Source organism: Labrus mixtus, chromosome 5 (genome assembly GCF_963584025.1).
Source record: "Labrus mixtus chromosome 5, fLabMix1.1, whole genome shotgun sequence".
NCBI lineage: Eukaryota > Metazoa > Chordata > Actinopteri > Labriformes > Labridae > Labrus > Labrus mixtus.
Window position 1 is genome coordinate 17,376,104 of NC_083616.1, and position 23,582 is coordinate 17,399,685.

General features: G+C 37.7%; 1 protein-coding gene across 1 annotated transcript in view; it reads right to left on the minus strand.

Annotated features, from left to right (window-relative positions):
* The window catches only part of adamts3 (ADAM metallopeptidase with thrombospondin type 1 motif, 3), a 156,391-nt gene that overhangs the window by 45,266 nt on the left and 87,543 nt on the right, over window positions 1-23,582 (minus strand). The window contains exons 8-11 of the mRNA XM_061038275.1: window positions 17,060-17,165; window positions 9,513-9,656; window positions 6,599-6,731; window positions 506-619 (exon numbers count right to left, since the gene is read on the minus strand). Of these exons, the coding sequence (XP_060894258.1) occupies window positions 506-619; window positions 6,599-6,731; window positions 9,513-9,656; window positions 17,060-17,165 (497 nt within the window). The remainder of the gene's footprint in view (window positions 1-505; window positions 620-6,598; window positions 6,732-9,512; window positions 9,657-17,059; window positions 17,166-23,582) is intronic.

Below are 23,582 nucleotides of genomic sequence, written 5' to 3' on the forward strand. Positions count from 1 at the left end.
TGACAGTTTGGACAATAGTGTGCTTCCAAATGTGTGTCAATTTTCCCAAGTCAATAAAATAAAGGTTATTTTCCAGGCTGGCGTGGAAGAATTTAAATGGCCTGCATCCTAAACCCATCCAACACATTTAGATACTGGAACATCAACTGTTAGCCAGACCTCATCGCCAAACACCGGTATTGGACCCTTGCTTATGCTCTTGTGGCTGAAGAGAAAAAATCTCTGAAGCCAAAAAATCAAGATCTGGTGGGATAAAAACTCCATGGAAAGAGTTGAGGTTTTTTGGGGTTTGGAATGAGATGTTCAAGAAAAGTTGTTGAAGCAGTACTTGTGGTAATCACAGACTTTACATTTGATATATGCTGTATTTTTAGTTGGGACATGATAAGAATAATAGAGTTATACATACAGTATATGTATACATGTATATTGATGATGTATCTCCTTTATTGGCTTCTTTTGGGTGTCTGCATATTTTGGCCAATTATTTCAAAGACAGTCTTACTTTTCCAGGAGCGCACTCTGTTCCATCCAGAGGTGGACCCTTCTTGGTTTTGCAGAAGTAAGGGTTGTCCGGGTGACTGCACCACAGCTGTTTACAAGGGTCGAATGTACGAAACTGAAACACAGAAAAGAAGTTTGAGAAGTGAGCTGGCACATACTGTATTTGAAAAATCACGTAGAAATAACTTCACTGTTACAAAAAGCCTGAAAGACTCAATGTTTCATTTCATCTTGTCTTGATCATGGTGTTACATCACTGATTTAAAAATAAAATCCCTGTCGTTGGCATCCACAAATCCCCAAGAGCTGCTCATTATTTGCCATTGCACACTGCATGCAGTGAAGCCTCTCTAGCTCCTGCTTGCCATCACCAAACTTGTTGGTTTGTTTTCCTTGTTACAACACCACAAACATTCATCATGGCAGTCAACACTGATCCTCAGACTGGGTATCTGTTCATTAGGTGGAGTTGTATGTTTTCAAAGATTATTTGTTAAATAATTCACAACTATGTGGTCTCCCTCTTAGTTCACCTTAGTGGGGGCTTATCACAAAATGATCTTTACTCCAAAATGTTGCCTCAAAAATGGTATAGATTATCATTGAGTCATTGAGTGGGCCTTTATTCTCTTCTGGCTTAAATGAGATAACAATAACAACCTTTAACAAGAAGCCTTACCTTGACCTTTGAGCTCAACATTCCTATCTGTTCGTCATTGAAAACAATTGAACATTTTAGCAAAATTTCAGAGATCTTTGCCCATTGTATTCCTGAGATATTCACAAGAATGTGTATGGTTGAGCTGACTGAGTGAAAAATAGTGCAAAACTTGAAGAATTTACTTTGAAGAGTTGACTCAGAATTTCATAGTCTCAATCCTTTATATCTCACCGACAGCCGAGCCAGTTGTTGTTTACAAGTGTTGTGGGCTCCACTATCAGAGGCACTAAAGCTGAGTGGATTATGGGGAGGGGGGGGGGGGGGGGGGGGGGGCAGTTTATTGTGAACCTCCTCTCCAGGGAAGGCAGTCGAATGTCTCTTTCAAGGAGTAGAACACATGATCAGATTGATTTGAGCAAACTCATAAATGTGGCTTACAGCCGCCTGGAGTGTCTCTATACGCAGAGGCTTTGTGAACAACATGAGCCCCTAAAATTGCGTCTAAGGACCGTTCCTTTATCATTTCAACAGTCGGCCATGAGATTCTGAATGTGGTCAATGATCTCTTCCTTATGGAGAGATATTGCTCTGACAGTCATGAAGCAGATAATGGTCTTGTAAATGGTCTTGAGCTTAAATAGCACTAATCCCATTCATACACCGCCACCAAAGCAGCGGGAGCAATTCAGGGTTAAGTGTCGGACATTTTGCCCAGCTGGGAATCGAACCCTCGACCTTCCGGTTGAAAGGCGACGACGCTACCAACTGAGCCACAGCTGTCCAAGCTCAAGTTTAATGTTAATGTAAACCGCATTGATTTCATTCACTACACACATTTGTTTAAACAATAGTTTTTCAGTAGTTTTGATCATGAAAGAAGTTTATTTTGCTCAGATGAAAATCTGCATCTGCTCCCTCTTCGCTTATTGGATTCAAACTGTTCTAAACTGTGTTATGATGGAAATGTTCACTTGTTAAATATTTTTACTTTCCGTGAGTATATTTTGCTGTACTTGTAAGGTAAGGTATTTTTTGCCTTCTGCCTTTTTTAAGCACTGTCTTGTTGAACTAGATGTGCTGCTATACCTGATAAATAAGAAGAAGAAGAATTTATACTTTATTGATCCCGCGAGGGGAAATTCGTTTTTACACTCTGTCTAGTAAACATGAACTGAAATACACACACATGCACAAACAGGATCCTGTGGACATGCACTAATGGAGAGGTCTCAGGGTGAGGGGGCTGCCCTACGGCGGGCGCTCCTGAGCTTGTGGGGGGTTAGGTGCCTTGCTCAAGGGCACCTTGGCAGTGCTCAGGAGGTGGCCTGGCACCTCTCCAGCTACCAGACCAATTTCCAGACTTGGTCTGTGCCGGGACTTGAACTGGTGACCTTCCGATTCCCAACCCAAGTCCCTACAGACTGAGCTACTGCCGCCCAAGTATACTATATATTAAATAAACACTTACTGACTCACGCTGAATAATTTAATTGGGGCTTTTCACTTAAAATAGTTGAACCAAGGAGAAAAAAAAGACTGCAATTGGAGCTTGTTTTCTACTAAAAGGGGTCAATGTTTAAAAACCACTTCCTCTGCCCATCTCATTCATTAGGACTTCATAGATCGACCGAAATACTTGAACTCTGCAGAATTGAATTCTCCAATTTGGCTCAATGTGCTTGGGCGAGTGGCTCTGTGTTTGCAGAGGCACACAAGACAATCAGCTGGATTGAGCGGCTTTAATTGCAAACAAACAAACAAAAACCCCTTTTGAGCCTGTGACATCAGCCTGCACTTCACACTTGCTGCTCCCATAAATCAGACTGGAGCTCTGGCTTTGTGTTTTATTTATATGGGGTTCAAACAGAGGAGTCTGGGAAGCCCAACAAATATACAAACAAATATTTCTGGTAATAATTTTGCAGTGTACAGTATATGACAGTGAAAGTGTAATTGAATAGCTATTTCTCTTGACATCCTGTTGGTCTCGATTTGTCTGTGTGCACAATTACTTCCATACATGTAATCATCAACATTTTATGACTACCTCATTTTACAAACTATGTGAGACTGGGTTGTACTTGTTGTTAGTTTGAATTGTTCCAGAAAAGTTTGAAATTATGGAGATTTTTGAGCATGTATGGTAGCAAAGGGAATGCAAAGTTTAAAAATGCAAGCATGGGGAAGCTCGTAGCCTAATGGTAAGTGTGCGCCACATGTAAGGAGGATATATTCCTCCAAGCGGGTGGCCCGGTTTTGGAATTCAAACTGTGGCTCCTTTCCTGCATCCCATTCCCCACTCTCTCTCCCCGATTTCTCAATCTCTGCACTGTCCTATCTCTAAAATAAATGGCATGAAGCACAAAAATGAACCTTAAAAAAACGCAAACATGGACAAATTGAAAATAAACTGTGTGACTGTCTGCAGTTTGACAGGAAATTCAATAATGAAGAGATCATTGCTGTGATAAAGGGTTTTCCACAGCTTCTTGTTGTATTTCTCTAGTCAATGGAAGGAGCACACAATTAATGATTGGACATATTTATGATTTTGGCTGAACTATGAATAAATTATATCAAATTATTTATAGTATATGGATCTCATACTTATTTAACATGCAGTGCACATTTCTTGCCAACATCCCCATTTCTTTATCTGGTCACAATGTATAATCTGACAGAGCAGTCTTTTTATAGTCCTATATTCCATAAAAAAAATACAAATTTGTCAGAGGGAGGCGAGTGGAGGAAGTTAAATTGCTGACAGCAGTCTATCGGCATCTATGAATAGCTCGAGATTTGAGAATGGAGCTGCAATAAGACAAACTGGTGGCAAAGGGAACACATGAACGAATATGATTTGATGTATGATTGTATCATGAACTATTGTTATCTTTCTCATGCCCATCTTGGAGAAGGGTTTAAAAGCTACAGCCTGAGATTGTTGGAGACCATCACACGCATGCAGAGCAATGACAAAAATCTTAAATGTGTCATGTTGTTAAAATAAATGGAAAATACTTCCAGCATCCTGTCTGTGAACTGTAAGCATGCACAAAACAATTACAAGTATTGGCCAAAATGTGGAGCCGCAAGAGCACTTGAGGCTGCAGAATGTCCCCTCTGGCATTAATAAAGTATATATTTTTCTTTTAAAGATTTTTTGGGCTTTTGTGCCTTTAATGGAGAGATAGGACAGTGGATAGAGTCGGAAATCAAGGAGAGAGAGTAAGGAATGACATGTGGGAAAGAAGGCACAGGTGGGACACGAACCCTGGCCGCCTGCTCGGAGGACTACAGCCTCCATACATGGGGTGCGCACACTAACCCCGGTGCCACAAGCGCCCCATTAATAAAGTATACTAAGATAATTTAAAGAAATTAACAAAGGAAAACAAATACAATCAGTCAAGTTAGATATCAGTTATTTAAGTTATCTTACCTGAAATTTATATGAACATCAGATTTGTCTTTATACAGATTATATATGATACCGTTTACGTATATGATGCACTTAGTTATATTTTTAGCAGGTTAAGATATGGCTATATTTTATTTGTATTAAAGTTGAATATCATCAGCCAGTCCCATCTGCAGAAATGTTCATCTGTTGCTGACACTAATATTACATTTTAAAGCCTTCATTGTCTGATACAAAGGGGGAGCAGATTTTAATGTGCATTCTTATTTATTACTGATTCCGTTTGAGGAAACTGCCAGCCAGCTTGAGTTTTACAGCTCATACCTACATACATTGAGTTGATAGAAAACATGGAGCTGAGACATCCTGTCTAATATGCATCTCACTGTGAAAAGTGGAAAGAGTTCAACAGAGGTTTTTCTGGGGTGTAAAAGTTGTGCAATGCAGACAGTAAAAACAACTTTATAGAAATATTTTCTCTTTTGGCTGATGTTCTGGTTTGCTCTCGTCTGGCGCGAAGAGGCATCAGTATGAATATGAGTGCAGGTATGTTTCATACACAGTTAAAATCTCCTCACTGAAAATTTCAAATGAACAAATCTAATCAATATGACAATAAGAGTCTTGAGACTTCCTCTCAATCATTATTAGAATCCATAATGTTTATATGTTAATGAAAATGCAATTTTGGGTTGTTTTCAGAGGTGAATCCATTAAAAAGATGTCGTGAATCATTACACTGCGCTTAGTTTATCCTATCCTCATTAGATGGTGTTTACTCGCTGAATATCCTATAATTGAACATTATGTTCGTTTGTCAGGAAGGACACCTCAGCATTGATCAGAGCACTCAGATCGAACATCAGTGTGGAGGGTCACAGAGGTACACATGGTAATATCCACCAATGTAAGAACACCATGCTACAATACTTAATACAATATTTACTTTATGCTTCACCAGCGCCCCACAAAATCGAGGTTTGTTCTCAGCTTCCTTGAGTGCTAGTTGAGCCCCTTTTCCCCACAGCTAAAGTTTCCCACTTTACCTATCTTCCATTTTTTCTCTTACAGATTTTTCACTGTCAACACACCGATGACATTCACGAGATTAAAAAAAAAAAAAAGTGGGCAGAGAGACCAAAATAATGAGCTGAAAGATGCACAAATGCTTTATAGAAGGACCCAAGTACTGAGTTGTTAGTTCATAAATAAAATTCCAAATTTTCCCACCACTTGTTTTTGGTTCTAATTGATGATGGACTTTTGCAAAAAAATCTACACTTCTGAAGACAATCGGAAATTTAATTTCCGTGGTAGTTGCTGGATTTTAGTGGTTGTGTCTGGGCAGCAACAAATACTCATCTGACATATTGACAAATTCCACATGGAGCCTCTTGACCTTTATTATTTAATATGTTGACATAATAAAAAATGGAGAGATTATCTCAAGAGGGGTTGAATAACAAGCCACCATGTTCAAATAAAAAAAAAAATGCTTTAGAATATATTTGACCCTCATTTCACAAACACTCACGTATAGTTTTTAGTAAAAGCTACACTAGGCCTACGGGCTGTCCTTAAAGTATCAACCCATTTCCTCCAAAGATGTCATCACAAGATGACTCATCCACAGATAACTATGTCTGATGTTGAACGAGCATGATGTGTCTGTGTCTGACCTATAATTGATCAACATCCAAGTCAAATCCCTCCTCTGGTACTTTGATTTTTTTTTCTTCTTTTTTGTTCTAACTCAGCCTGTTTACGTTCCACTATTTACTTCCATTTTAGGCTATTCAAACCGACTGTAACAGCCCTCTAATTAGCATCTTTACTCATCCTTTGGATAAAAATGTGATAGATTAAAGAAGATCAGTTGTATAAATCACAAAATATTTATCGCCTTGACACCTGCAGAGAACAAGCCAGAGGGTCCTGTGAAGTAATCAGATAATCACACATTGTACAGGTAACACCTAGCCAGTAAAACAAAGTGTGCTGCTTGAACTCACTGATGTGCAGATTTTATATCCCACTCCAAAGTCAAAGCGACACTGCTCATCCATGGAATAGTTGATGCCGGGAAGTTCAGGAAGCTGTGGCCAGTCGTGTTTGAAGGGGTCGTCCAAAAGACAATCATACGTGCTGCAAGGAGAGGAACAAGGAAATATTGTTTGCAGCTATTAAATCACACATAACAGATCCTTTCTGTTCATCTTTTCCCGTAACAACCATAGACTGTTTTGAAGAAACCAAAATGGTTATCATGATCAGCAAGTTTGAGTTTGGCATTTATTGTGCCCACTGCAATCTTGTTTTGTTCTTGTTTTTTTATTTGTTTTTTTATCAGAAGTTAACATATTGCTTAACCGCTGTCCTGATTCATTGGTTGCAGTCGTTGGTAATTTTCAATCACAGTTAGCCATGCCCTAAGACATCCTGCTTTATCTGCAATTTAGCTCTACATTTTTGCTACCATGGCTTTGCAACATGTTTCCTCCCACCGTAGAAACTTTTGAAGTGTTTGTGACTGACCATGTTTTACGGTACTTTTAGAACTCGTAGATTTTGAGGTATATTTATGTGTCTATATGTTACATATTTTTTATGCTGTCACACTGCTTGGGGTTGGGAGAAAAGCATTTTGTCTTTTTTTATGTATAGATACATGAAAGAAATGACAAATAAACAGAATCTTGAATCTTTATCTTGAAATGGGACCATCATTTTAAAAATGTAAATATACTGGTTCAATGAAGACTTAAAAGTACACATTGATACCATGAACTTATTTGGACAATGTTTCTTGAGGTAATTAATCAACCAAAAAATTGGATTGGTTTGTCACAATAAATCAAGGAAAATTATCAGTCTATATTTAACAATCCCAAATGAGTCGCCCACTGCTGGAAATTTGAAAAATTGCATTATTATGGCAATAATGCACATATAGATAAAATTATTCAAATCTATCAGTACTTACTCCTCTTACTTATTCATCATTGAACAGCTTTGTGTATGATTTCCATTAAACCATCCAAAAACAAGCCCGTCCTGTCCTATACTTACAACTGCCCTGCCCTGAGAGTCTTTTTTTAGAGTTGTTCTAATTGCTGCCACTGTTTTTATTTGAACAAACATTAACAGATGTCAAGCATCTACAAGGGCTTGAAAATTTTATGTTAAAACAGATGCAGGAACACAAACACACATTTAAAAGTTTGAATTCATAAAACAAACACAACAACACTTGTAGAAAGGAGACATTAGGGCAATGGAGGTTTCAAAGGTACTGAGATAAATACAGTTATGGAGCAGGTTGCTGTGTATAAAAGAGTTAGGTTGTTGTAGTATTTGCAGTATTTAGAGAGGGTGTAGATTTCCCTACGATGCACTGATTAACATGAAAAACAGTTTGAATTTAAACAATGGCAATAAAAAATACATGTGTTCTTACCAAATCAAAGCATACATCAGATTGAGAGCAGCTGCTATTGAACATTTGGTTGTAGTTCTTAGTGAGCAGCTAAACACTGCATAATAGAGTGTTTCGTTGTTATGAAGCGCCAAAGTGCTCACTTGTTTATACATGAACCACTTTGATACCTGAGAATGTTCAGACAAAGTGGTGCTAAAAGCTTTCAGATATTGTGTAATAACAGTAGTTATGCATTAATATTTTATTATTATTTTTTTTACAGATTTGGCTTCATTCAGCCAGGTGGTGAGAAGCAGACTAGCTTAGTAAAGTCAAACAAGCTTTTTGAAAAGTGTAAAACGATTTATTTTAAAAACTATAAAGACTCACTGCCACAGCTGTCCTTGTAACAAACCGTTCACATTACCATCCTTCATTATCACTCTGCAATTATACTTTCCACACTATATAATGATTTGTCCCTGCAATGGATTCACCTATATTGCCTGGAGCTGCTTTCATAAAAAGGGACTCTGTACGGCGATTGATTGCACATTGCAGTCGTCATCTCCTCTAATACGCCATCAGTAGTTTGGTGGCCATGCTCTACTGAACTCTTCCGGTCACGAATTGATTCTTGTGCAGTTGAGGGGGAAACATAATGTGTGTGAACTGAACACAGACCATGGAGGCATGCGCCGAGCCTCTCAGTGTGCTGTCTATAGGGATGGGAAGATACCGTTTTATGTAAAGGAAGACATTTCAAATGCTAGCCATGAACACCCAACAGTGTTAGCGCTTAAAGAATCATTCTCAAAAGGAGGTACAGTAATGGTGGTTTTCAAGAGTATAAACAAATCCAAATGAATGCTGTAAAAAAAAACACTAGTGACAGTTTCAACTTTCAGATCACAAAATGGTTTGAAATGTTTTATCTACGGGTGAAACACGCCACCAGGGACACATTTTTAAAAAGATCTATGAGAATAAAAATAAAATGTTGTTTGTTGATACACCATCCATGCATCTACCCATTAGCTTCCCCTACTTATCCTCAACCTTATATGCTTTTCAGTTGATTAATGAAGTGTTACAGTTGTGGCTTATAAGAACTATACTTCACTATTTAACACATTGTCCAGTTTGGCATTGTGATAACATCACCTGTACAATTTTATTAACAATTAAAGCAACACAGATAAAGCAGCAAGATATGCCTTTTAAAAAAGTTGTATTTTCTTTCGATAAACCCTTCAGAATGATTAAAGTACCTACACATCTTCTCTATGAATAAGCTTATTTGTATTGGCTTAAATGCAAAGCAAATCCCTGGTAATTTTCCTTGAATTCATCTAAACTGCACCTCTGCCACCTTTCACCACTGCTTGATTAGTTAAGACAGCCGTTGAGTCAAATGTAACCAATAACAGAACATCATTCATACTCATTTAAGAAAATTCCCTGGAAACCGTCCGCCCCCCTTTCTGTGAAAGTCAACATGAACTTACTGGATGTATCTCTTGAGCTCTTGTCCGCTACACATGGACCAGTGGTATCGATGGAAGGCCGCCTGAACCAGAGGAGCCATCACGCTTCCCATTGCCGTCTCGTCTCCGCAGCGGTTCCCCTGGCCGTCATGCTCCATCCCTAAGCTGCTCGCACAGGGACGGACAGGAACATTTTCAAAAACATGTGCAGGACATCAAATTGATGTGTTTTACTTTTTGATAGCAGCTTCTATCTTTCAAATTCACACAGATCTAAGAGACTGATCAGTAACTGATTTCTTAACAACTCAGATGAACAGCAAATAGAATCAATAGCTTAGTTTTGAATTCTTGACTTACCCTTTGTTTTCTGCTTTACCCTTTTCTAAACAAACAGACTGCACTTGAGTGAAAATAAAACATGAGAGTCGGCGATTAACACAACAAGCTGACTAAAACCATACTGAACCCATTCTGTGATGAAAAAGTAAGGTAAGTCAGATCTTTGAATGTCTCCATCTATGAAGTAACATATAGGCTACGTTTGTAATTAACTTAAATTTGAAATGATTTCCGGTGCTTGGGGACATGAGAGAAACTTTTCAATTACAATAATCATAATAGAATTGTAAAGAGGCAGTTTTCTTATCTTCTATGTGAATTCTGTGATTTCTCTTCACAAATCAGAATAAAAAAACTCCTATAATTGTTTTATATGTTTATATATTTTGCCTTTTTTTTAAGAGTAAATAGGAAATGAGTGGATGGATGGGTGGGGAATGACATGCAATAAAGGTCTCCAGCTGGAGATAAAATAGTCTCATAGCTTGTAATTTGTGACTGGTTGCCAGACCCAACATGAGCTCACCTGAAATGAGCATGTTAGAGCGGCGTTGATCGGCATTTAATTAGGTTCATAATTCATGCAAATTTGTCGCAAACACTTGCCAACTGCACAACACTCTTCAAGCTGCTCGCCAAGTTGACTTTTAAGACTTTGCACATGGAGATGGAATGAACAGTGTGTGATTTCACCGGCACATCCCTGTTTTTTATTTACACACGTTTTGGGTCTAAAAAAATGACAATATGAAATTAATTACAATTAATAATGAGTTCTTATAGTTTTCTTTTATGTAAAGATGTTTATCATAGATTCTTTGATGACATCCATTGTTCAGTATTTCAAAGTGAGTGGAGAGCATGCTTCATGTTTGATGTTTACACACAGATGTGAACGAATAAATATTTCCCCACTGGGACAATTAAAGAAGAGAGTAACAGAGTTTGTATAGAAAAGTAATTAAAGACAGCCTACAGTACTTTGTTAATCAGAAGAACTTAAAAGCTCAATCTAATCAGAATGAAAGAAAGTCAAATACACTGCCCCGAACAGCAACAAATGATTGGTTCACAAAGAGGACATTTGGTGACTTCATCTGTCTTGTTCCAATGATGTGTTTTTTTAGTTGCCTTTCCTGACACTCAAGTCTCTATATCTTCATTTACAAATCAATGAAATTCAGTGTAACTGTTGTTATGTTGGGTTAAAAAACATTACTAGTACTAATACATAACTAATCACAGTGTGTGTGTGTTTGTGTGTAAAATAGTGAGAGGAAGCCAAGACAAAGATGTGTGTTTTCTTTTAATAAAGGCCTTATTGTTGTGTGTGCAGTACATCCTGTGCTGTCCTTGTTCTGAATGACAGGTCATGTTGGACTTAATAAAATACAGTAAGCATCAATATGTGCTTGTCAGCACATCAGGCGTCAATAAAGCAAATCCCAATGTCAACCACACAATTACTTGTTCAGTTATTTTTAGAACTGCATGAAATATTGAAGCAGTTCTGCAGCTGCAGTATCAGCTTCGGCATGTCTCTACCACTTTCTGACATGATGAATCTAAAGTTTTATTGGAATCTACTTACAGATGTAAAATCAACTACCACAGGATGAATAAGGAATGAACAGTTTTTTCTTCTTATCTAAATAATAATTGGCTCATTAACCAATTTAAATGTTCTATGTCTTTATTAACTGTTGTGTGTGCATATACCTGTGTGTCTGTCTCAATTTGTATCCATTCATGTCTCTCTTTTTGTATTTCCTTCTATCGCACTCCGCACATCCAGTCAAAGCAGATGGCTGTTCACCATGTGTGTGGTTTTGTTGAGGTTTCAAATACAAGAAAAAAAATAAGGACAGCACTCCAACAATTTATCTTATTTATCTTTCTGTCTTTTGTAAATTGCCATCAGAAAAACAAAATAAGACCACCTAGAGTTGTGATACACAAAATAAAGGTTGTTTCACATACATCAGGGGCTTTGTTATGTGGTATTACTTCCTTATGGTGGTGACGGATTGTCTATTTCACGCATTCAGAAAAGGCACATAGACTCACCCCCGCTGACCTGACACATCTTGTACCTGTCTGTCTTCTGTTCTCTTACTGCTGATTAAATCAACATCCCATCAGACTATTCTGCCACAGAGATCCTCTGAGGAGGCTATTGAGCCACTGTTTGAATAATAATTTGCCACCAATATCATTGAGCCATAAAGCAAATATGCTCAAAATGTAATTTTTTTTCCAGAAACCACTTAAAGCACTTAAAGTATATGTAAATGAATTCATTTAAATATAGACAAACTAAAAGTAATCAAGCCTTTTCTGTGAAAAACTAAAATGGCCTTTTAAGCATGTAGTCTTCCTGGTTCTGTGGTCACATAATTAAATAAACATATGGTTGCCTGGAAACAAGGGGTGGCCTATCTTGAATAAAGACAACCCGATTTCCCCATTGGATTAACTCTGACTGCTTGAAGAAACAGTGGTGTGACTGCTTCATTACATGGATCGACATGTCAAGCCTGATAGACGGTCCTTTCGGGGTTAATTACAACTAAGAGCGCCTGCACTGAGATATTTTCTTCTTTGTTAGTTGTCACTGGAGGTAACACATGGGGACAAAAGTGAAGAGATGCTCAAACTCCACCACAGCTCCCCCTTACCAAAAGACTATATTAAACTCCAGTTTTAAAGCTGATGATTTAGATTGGAAATATTTCGCTTTAAATCGTGAAATTGTGATCAAAAGTAACATGTCTAATGACTTTCTGCTCTGTGACTCAGGACATGTTAAACTGTGTTTGTAATTACTCTGTGTTTTATGTCTGTAACTTTTTGTCGTGCTGCTGCCCCTCTTGGCCAGGACACTCTTGCAAATCTCAATGAGGTTCTCCTGGTTAAATACATTTAAAATAAAAAAATTAAATAAAAACAATATTCAACTGCAAATTTCTAGAAATGATTTTAAGGACGGCACTTGGGAGAACAACTCTTCAGTTACTAGAGAACGATCAGCTGCCGTCTAATGGTGTTATAGCTCTCTGGGTGCGATGGGAAACTTTTAAGGGCTTCAGGTGTAGCCAGCAGTAAGCAATGAAGGTCTTTGAGCCAAGACTTTATTGTCCATGAATTGCCATTGTTTACAGTCCGACTATGGCAACTTAAGTTGACAAATTAAGTCTTTCAGCAGGTTGTTAGCTGCACTTGCATGCAGGTGTCTGTCTTCAGAGATGAATTGAAGCTAAATTGTCTTTAGATGGCCACCAATCGATTGAAGGAGTACATTATGATGGATTAAGTGCCCTCCCTTTTGCTCTCCATACTAGCGATTTTTCTGTGTACAGCAAATGCCCTCTGAAACCCCAGTGGACCACTCAGACTACAAACTGAAGCCAGAGTGCCTCAAATAGCAAAATCCAATCCATCTTTGCATCAGGGGCGTGTTCATACTTTTTTGACAGGGGTGGCCCAACTGGTGCACTGAATTATGCAGGGGTGGCCTGAAGAGTTATGTGCGCACAAACACACACAAATAATTATCAATCATTCACCCTTTCTAACCTCACCTATAATATCAACTTTATAACACAAGCTAATGGCAACATTAGCTTACATTTTTAAGGAGACAAAAAAGAAGATGTATGTTCAAAGTCACAAATTAAAATACTTAAAAATGTATATGCAAACTCCTGCACAGTCTTACTTGCAATGTTTTGGTCCCAACATAATGCCAGTTAGTTCATTGCAAGTAAGACAGAAAGCATAACTTTTCTATGTACCTGTCTAAGGAAATCGATGTGCAAAGGTTTTAATTACAATTTAAAGTACAAACAAAAGAAAATATGCTTGTAAGAGCCTCTTGGCTACATTGATATGTAAAGGAAACTACTAGCAGCCTTCTGACAAAAATACAGTACCTAATAGTTCTTTTTAAGTCCTGCCTCTGATAGGGCAAAAAGCCAATCACAGTTTAAGATTTTTGGGGTGGCCATTTTGATTTCTAAGGGGGCCCATGCCATCCCTGGCCACACCTATGGACACATCTCTGCTGTGCATAGAGATTTCTTTGGAAAAAACGTACAATTCTCTTTAAAAGAACAGAGAGGTTCCGATATGACTATGGAAGGGTGTACAAATATTCCCCACATGTGCACCTGTAACTGTAACTTCAATTATGGGTTCTAAATACACAGAGGAGAACCGTTTTAACTAGCTTGTTTTACAAAGTGATAATGTAATAATATCCACATCTGTGATTGAAATGTTGAGCTCTGACTTGTATCAACACCGGAGAAAAACATTATTTCTGCTCCCTGCGAGCAGTTTATTGAGTGTTGTGATTTGAGCCAACAGCTCGTCAGTACTGATCACCACACTTCTGTTCATTTGTCTGCCTTCAATACCAAAGCACTTGATGGCCTACTGTCTGCAATGCAAAGTGAAATTCACAGAGCAGAGAAATTAAATGTTTAACTGATGCAGTGTGGACAGCCAGCGTACGATCATGCGCAACACGATATCTTACATTCAGGTCATTTTACCCCCAAAAGAGCTCTTGTTGTAATATCTTATTCAAAATGTCTCTTAATCATTAGTATTGGGGTATCCCCTGTGGCTAAAGCTTGAGACAATCCACTAGCTGGAACCCACTAAGACAAACCTATACTGGTACATTTCTTATTAAGTCTGTTATGCATTAAGGAGTATTAGGATAACACTGAGGGGGAAAAATCTGAGATTCATGATTAAAGTCATAAATTTACGAGAATAAAGTTGTTAATTTAATAGAATAAAGTCGTAAGATAAAAAAGTCAATAATTTCCAAGAATTAAGTCATACAAGTTGTACATTCATAAGATTAAAGTTGTCAATTTATGAGATTAAAATTGTTAATTTAATCTAAAGTTTTATCAGAAGAGCAGCAGCTGCCTGTATGAAAAAGGAGCGTGGAGCATCTTGTGTTATACTTGAGTATAGGTTTCACAGATAAGGAAATACTTTCTTGTTTAGTCTGTAACACAGATTGACTGAGTATGAACTCTCTGTGGAATTATCTGCTTTAAAACAACAGTTTGACTAGGTCTCAAAATATTCGTGCTGTTGGGGCATTACTTATGCAGATATGAAACTACACATTCTTTTGCGAACGTCACTATCACAAGTATCAGGATCCTGAAAAGATACTGCAAGAAACTGGGGCTTTTCCTGAGAAAGAACCACACTGACTCCAGGAAATCATCTCTTTTGTGACAGCGGCTTTGAGGGTTCCCCGTTCATCATTTTCGCTTCTGATACAACCTTTCAGAATAATCATTTTAACCATAGCCTAATTTAAATTGATTTACAAATTTACATTTCATCTTTAGTCCCTTAAATTTTAAATGACTTTAATCTCGAGGATGTATGACTTTTTTCTCATATAAAAATTTAGACTTTAATCGAAAAAATGTATGAATGATTTTCTTTAACCTGGCGATGATACTCCGTTGTAGTTCTGGGCTGGGTATCATATCTTCCCACATATCCAATGAAAATTACTCAAATCAGATTGGATCAAAACAACATAAACACATTTTTTGCTAAATCAGTAGAACTTCACTTACAGTATTTCAATTAAGTTGTTTTTTTTTGCATTCTCTTCATGCCGCCATTTATCTCAACAGCTTAGGAAGAACTAAAGAATCTCTTAGCTGTGCTTTAGTTCAAAAGCTTTGATGCTGTCTCAGAAATTGTGAATAGGCTTTTTTTTTTACTTTAATAAGACTAATCTGGAAATTAAATTCAAAGAATTGTCTCAAAAGACCCCCTCTAGGATCTCCTTTCAGCACTCAAAATCTGTGTGTGTGTGTGTGTGTGTGTGTGTGTGTGTGTGTGTGTGTGTGCATGTTCAGTACAGCGAAAAAACTATGTTTCCCTTTCCGTGAAGGTAAAACTCTCTGTTCTTCTGCCCCCAGGGTCAGCTGCAGAGCAAACTAGCGTGAAGTTGGAGGATTCAGTGTCGCGCTCTAGGACAATTCAGCAGGATGGATGCTCGCTGTATCAGCTGATCGACTCAGTCAAACAGAGGTTGACTCTGTCAAACAGATGCACCAGCTTGAAGACAGTTTCTCTTTCTCTCTCTCTCTACACCATCACCCTCCTTTTTAAAAAGGAATTTAACTTTCAACAAACCCAGAAAAAAATGTGTTGTTCTGATTTCTTAGGTTAATTGCCACACATGATGTAAAGACCTAATGAATCTGAACATTTAAAACCAATTTGTGTCTCTTTCTGGAGTCAAATTCTGTTTGAATTTGCACAATGACTCTAAACATATCGTACCTTTTTTTTTTTTTTGCGTCCTTTGCATTTACAAAGTCATTTGATAAGTGCTTTCTGACATTTCTCTTGCCTTTACAATATTCAACATTTCATCCTGCTGTGATCTAAGCTGTGAGTGTTGTTATCTATACGTACTGAATGCGGGTGTTTGTGTGTGTGTGTGAGGAAAGAGTGGGGTCGATGGTCCACATATTTTTAAAGTGTAAGGGCTGTATTTGTGACTTACGGCCTTTTTTAAATTGATCTCACCTTCATAGGGAGCTTTTATTTGAGTCAGGCTTGTAAAAAAAGGGTTCCTCTTGATCAGTTTAATTGGTCAAAATGTAGTGTTGGGCCTCTTGTTTTCTGCTCTTCTTTTGCCTGTTGAATTTGACTTTGTTGCACTGCTGATACAAACGTAATGATTCCTCCTTAAGACCAAATATTTTTAGATTCAAGTCCTCGAGCGATTCAGTAAACAAAACGTCTTCCTGTCTTATCAAGGATTCACATTTTAAGAGATTTGCACAATTAGTGTGAACATTATTCTACACTTTTACAAACCTGTAGTATTTGCTTAGTGTTTAACATAGCAGTTTATAGGCCTGTGTTTTTGGACATTTGTTCAATAAACATTCTAAGAAATTCAATAAAGGCTAACATGTTCAGACAGGGAGAGCTAAAGGCTGAGCTGCTTAAAGGTTCCCTGTGCCACCAACCCCAGTGATCACAGGAGAAAGAGCCTCAGGTAAATATTCACACAACATGTGCAGCTGCGGTGTAATGCAGAGGACAATCATTTCCTTGACAATCCAGCACAGTGTCAACTTGGGAAGATGGATGTGTGTGTTTAGAAGTTTCAAAAAAACCGACACGGACAGAGAAGGAAGATCACAACAACAAGAACCTACACATGTCCGGTCTCGTGAGCCACAACAAAGGCTGATGAGAAGCCGTCTTCATGGTTCAGTGTGCAGCTCCGAACTGGGTGACACATTCCTGTGACTGGAGCATAACCTGAAGGACAAGACGAGAAAGTATGAAGGTTATTGTAAGAAAAGAAGAAAAGATAGATGGCATTAAAGGAAGAATGTGCAACATTTTACACATGAATAATAGCAGAGATCCAGTATATCCTGTGTAAACATCTCTGAGTCATGACTGTCGACAATGAGCGTGCATCCCGCTGGCTCTGTTGTTATCTAAGCTGTGTTTACATCAGGTTTACAAAGACGGGCGGTCGACTCATCTCCTTGCATATTAAAGCTGTTTTAGTCAAGGACTGTAAGAATAACGAAGCCTACTCATTGCTTATGTTGATGTCACGTAAGAGTTTTAAGATCATAGCCATTCATTGTCAATTTATATGCAATGTGAAGTTATGTGCTAACATTAGCTTGCTAACAAAACAATGCAGGCCACAGGCGATTGCAGCTAAAAACAAGGAAAAACTTGGCTGTCGCTTGCTCTTAACTTCTCCATGCAAACCTGAGTGTAGAGGCATTGGTGTGTTTTAGGAGGAGAGTGGAGGCTTTTAGTATGGCGGAGGTCTAACCAAACAGCAGTTTGTTTTGGTTTCATGCTGGTGCTCAAGGGCGACATCTCCATTTATTCTTCCATTCTTCCTTTAATGTCGACAGTAAATCCTTTACTGTTGTTTCAGCTTGTCATTATTACTAATTGATCAAACTGATTCTGATTTTAAATTGGAAGTGCAATTAATCTGAGAAAATCTTCTCAATTGTTAATTTGTGAATGTGCATCATATGTGGTGACACATCATTTCATTATATGCTGAGCGACAAGACAGGAAGCTGATAATAGTAGCAGGCTGGAGAGTCAAAAGGTTTTTTTTTGCAAAGTAGGAAGGAAGCGTCTCCATGTTTGTCAGCTTCATGATTATTAAACACGCCTGCAATTCATACTGTTGCTTGGATTTCCTGTTACACTTGCATGAGATTTGATTGCTTACATGAGATTTGACTGCAAAAAAATATTGTTGATATTAATAGCTGTCTGTATTGAAGCTACAGATGGCAGCTCTGAATAACCTTAACAGTAGCACAGTTGGAATAAACATGTGCTCCTCATTTAAACCCTTTGCTCAGGAGTGGGTTTTTTTGTATAAAGGCAGAAACAGACCTCCTGCAGCAGTGTGAGCAAAAAATAACCTTGTTTGGCACCTAACCCACAAATATTGTTCTACAAGAAGTGAGCCACACATTGCCAGGCATAGAAAGACATTAGTGAATATTGATTTTGGCAGAGTACTGCTAATATACATAACATCCAAGGCACAGTGCCACTAATAGTGATCTGTCCTGACCTACAAATTAAATTAGTTAGATCAGTTAGACATCCAAACCACAATAAACACAGTCATCCCATGAATGGAAATCTCATATCTCCAGGTTTTTTAAATATAAAAATCGAATCTATTCTCATGAGAGAAAATAACCATATTGTAGGAAATGTCAAAACCTGTAATCTTCAAAGAAGATAACTGTCTTGTTGTTTGTAGATAATAAATGGATATAAACTTGGATTTCTTAATTCTATAAAAAACTATTTTATTTCAAAACCAATTAATAATTTAGTTATGCCAGCCAAAATATTAGCAGCCTACCCTTTTAGCAAAAATATGACTTTGTCATAAACCATCTATGAAACAAATACCACAGAAAAAGAGCTAAATTGAAATAACAAAGCCGACCCACAAAAAGGTTTACCCACACAAAAAACAACCCACATTGATATCTAGATCACTTTAAAACTCACTTAGTGAAATGCTCTCTGTGCTCCTTCAGACAAAACACATTGACTCCTCATGCGTTATGCCTCCAAATGGTGTAATTTACTCTGGGAATTGGGGATTTAAGTGATGTCCCCTTTGCTTTTACAGTTCAGCTCCAGCTGCCCTAATTTCATCTGATGGCCCACTTCATTGTTACAATGCACGAACAACACAGAGCAACCTGGGATCATTTGAAGGCCTGCAGGCTGCTTTTCATTAGAATTAAGCCAAAGAACCGCTAGTATAAACATAAGTGATCGCTTAATCTCGGCCATGCTATGTTTCATCAGGGCTGCCAAAAAAATGTGTTCATTTCTATTAACGAATTACAGATCGAATAACGTCTCAAAAACGTAACACTGATTAATTGCACTCTAATGTTAGAGTTTAGCAATCATACGACCGACATGCTAGAAATATCAGAGGCTTTTGATTTTTATTATTTTATCAATCAGAGGGATCAACACCATCCGGACACACAGTCTGTCTGCTTACCGAAAAACACACACACACCACAAACACACACACACACACACACACACACACACACACACACACACACACACACACACACACACACACACACACACACACACACACACACACACACACACACACACACACACACACACACACACACACACACACAGAAAGACATGCATCATTAAAACTTTTAATACATCTGTTGATGTGCAAACTTTCCTGCTTAATCTAAATCTACACCTATACACTAAAAGTGTGTAAGAGCTGCATGCCGTACAGAAAGATCTTTTCGATCATTGGGATCTGTTACTAAAAAGACACGAACTGAAAAGGATCGAGGTAAGCCACCCAGAGCGAACAGAGGTACAGGGATATTTCAGTCAGGAATACAACAGTAATTCTATTCATTTAAAATCCTTAGATGTTAATTACATTCACTTTTCTGTCGGCGGAAGTTTTTTTTATATCCTCAATCTTCCTCAATGGAAGAGCAAAACAAGTCACCTTTGTAATTCAACTATGCTTAAAGATTATAGTATCACACCCAGTAATAATCTTTTGAATTAGTTCATAATTATTCTGTCAGTGAAAAAAAGTAAAAAAGAGAAGTCTGAATCATAAATCAGGCCTGAAACTTAATTTCTTAAAAAGTGAAGCCAATGCAAATGCTCCTTGGCAGCCACAGTCTAGTGACACATTTCTGTTCTCATTCTTCTTGGGTCACTTTTGACTTCAAATCAAAAAGCTAAATATTTTCTAACACAGTTGCTCATCTTTATCCAGATGATTCAGCCAGAGTCGTTTTATGTCTATCCAAGCCTCGCAAGTGCTCCAAGTGCCTTTCGTCTACAGTCATCTGAGCAGAGAATAAATGTGACCTGACTTCTGGAACCCTTTTACATCCAAAATGTCTGCATGCACTTAAAAACGCCATTGGAAGAAGGCAAAAAACACATGAAAATGCATTTAAAACAGAAACCCAATTGATCAAGAATCTTTAATGCTTTCCTCCATTTGACAGAATGACCTGCTATGAACAACTAAAATAGTCCTTGTATGTATATTTCCTATTTTACAGAATGATACCCTACTCAACTTTGAAGCATAATAATTCCCTGCATAGAGGGAGAAGCTGAAAACCGATCAATAACCTTTTATTTCTAAAGCGCCCAAATATGAACAAAAAATATCTCCTGACTCTTATATAAAGAACAGGTTTAGACCATACAATTTTTTAATTGATCAATTTACAACAAGCTAGGCAACAGCAGCAAGGAAAATGTCCTGTATGTATAGAGACAGACAAATAGACAGACTTCTCAAAGCAACAACACCAACAACAGATAATACAAATTAATAGTAGCAAAATTCATATTGTCAGAGCATCTGCTTTTATTCTCCCACCAGGAACATGTTTTGTTTGTTCCTATAGTGTTTGATGGATTGGATAGCTTTTCATGGAAAACTGAACTGGCGTTTTCTCCCATCCTTTTCATCAACAGTTTCTATCTACCTATCATTTTCTGCTCACAGTCCATTTGGGGAAATCTGGTCAATTGGTTTGTTTACTTCATACAGTGGAAATTATACGATTCTGAAATATGTCACACTCAAACAGAGAAGATTAAAGCCATCTTGATTTACAGCGTGGCTCTGGTCCATCGAGGACTATCAATGGCTGAGGGAAGGAATGCAGAGAAGTGATTGTTTGATGTTTTCCCCAGACAGCATTGGCATTACTCTGCCTTTGACTAGCACAGTCCTACAGGAAGCCATGAAGTCTATCATGTCTTAATATATTGATAGCACAAAAGAAAACTGGGTCTGCTCGACAGGGGAATTGTCCATAATGATTGATAAATAACAAAAAAAAAAAAAGACATCAACTACTGGTTTATTTATCCCAAGAGATTTCAGCTGTGATGAAACACAGTTTGCAAAAGTATATATCATTAAAACAACTGAAATACAAATGGCCTGACAGTCAGGGTACCACTACAAACAACAATTCATTTTTCTCTCCACCACTGAAGCACTTATCTTCTCTTCTGTGTCTGGAAAACATGACAAGAAGCTTCAAAAGGTTTTACTACTGAACACAACAAAAGTAAAGTGAGAGTAAGGTGAGAAAAATTGGGGGAAGAAAACAGAAAAAGTTTTGTGTGTTTCATACGTGCCAAAGAAAAGTATATTATCAACTCAGTGTCTTGAACAAAAACAGCTGGAATAAACTGTTAGTGGATTATTTTTTACATTAAACACATCAGAAATATTTTTTATTATAGTTCCAGACATCTTCATTTCTGGCCAAAGCTTAAATCTTTTTAGCTAATTAAATGCAAAAAAAAAACTAAAGACAATTGTGATAGATGCTGTAGTTAAGCCCCTTCTGCATTGGAATCACAGAGTTTAGAGAACCAAATGTTTATCATTAAATATGGTTATGTTAACACGAAGAGCAATGACTTGTGTTTGAGCCTTCTTAGTGTATAGCAAACTGTTTTGATACAGCTTTGAACTCAGTTCTACTATATCTTCCCGGTGAAGGTCAGTCAATAAAAAAAAACCCAGTGTCTTCTGGTGTTTTTGAAGGGTGGGGTCATCAGCTGTTCTTCTGTCAGTGATTCATTAACTACACAGTGCACAGTGTAAAATAGATGCACTCATTACTGAACATTAAAATAAACACGCCAACCTTTTTCAATATCTGTGCCAGGCTAGGAAGGGAGCGAACATAACTGGAGGATCCTTTTTTTTTTTTTTTCATTATACTCATTATACTGCCACTTACGGCTTGTACCTAATTACCTCGCCACAATATACCTTCCATTAAAAAAGGAATACAAAATTTAAATCATTAAAAAAAATGTCTATTTAACCTGAAAATCAAAAAGAAATGAATGGTTCAAAATTCTTAAAATGTAAGTTTGCACATGACAGAAACAATGGAGGTGTCTGCAGCTCTCTGCACATGAAGATGAACACACCTGTTGTCTGTTTATTTATACATATGATATATATGATGATTATATCATGTAAATGACTTGTATTCTGCTTCAAGCTTTAGGCTGTCTTCTGTATTGTTCTTTTGTGTTACCGGTGGATCGGCCTATAAGTGTGTTATATGCCTTAACCAACCCCAGGGACAGTGGGAGTCCCCAGTCTCTAATGGTATGGAACAAACAGAAGACAATACTATCATATCCTATAATTAAATTCATCGGCTTTACAGCTGTGAAACGATTCCAATCGATGAAACGTACAAGGTAGCTTATCACAACAAACCCATTACCACTTTGTGTGGTACTGTCTATACCTTCTCCGGGTCTTGTTTGGATACAACAATCAACTCTGGTGATGCACATATTGCATATTGTAAAGACTATTTGCAATGCTACGTCAGAGCAGCAATCCTCCAAGTTTTCTATGTATACCTGACGCTAATGCACTTTGATATCTCACAGAATCAGTGAAGTTTGCAAATGCTTTAGCCATGCCAATATGCCTGTATTCTGCAGGCCTATGAATATATTTCATTTTGTCTCCACAAAAAGAAAGGATTGAGCAAATTAGCCAACGCTTGAAAACGCAATGTTTGCTTCCAGTTAAAAACAAATGCACTGCTGTTCAAAGGGGCAATTAAAAAGGCATGAAGCCAGTTAAATGGGCTTTAAATGGTGCTGACTGGGTTTTTCGTTCCTTACCCTCATTGTTTCAGCTGGGCTGCTGTGGAGAAGAAAAGAAGCAAGCAAGCAGTCGTTTTCTGGCAGATGGTGTAAAATGCCTTGAGCCTGGAATTTTAAAGGGTCTGTATTCAGATAAACAGAAAGTAAAGGAGGGTGCCAAATAAGAGGCACAAAAGGCCCTTAGGTGTTACCTTCAGTGGATGATTTTTGACTATCGGTGATTGATCTTGATGAGCCAGGAGTTTTGATTGTTCATTGTTCTTTTTCAAGGCATATTAAACGTTCCACATACAATTTGCATAATTACTCAACTTCAAGATAGACTTCAATCTCAAGACAAGATTTTAATTCCATTGAAATTAATATATGGCAGACAGAGCCACTCAGAAATGTCAAATGTAAACTAAAGGATCAGTCAAGATTACGAAGATGCCAATTTGTGAAGAAGGATGTGATTGACAGCCTCCTGTT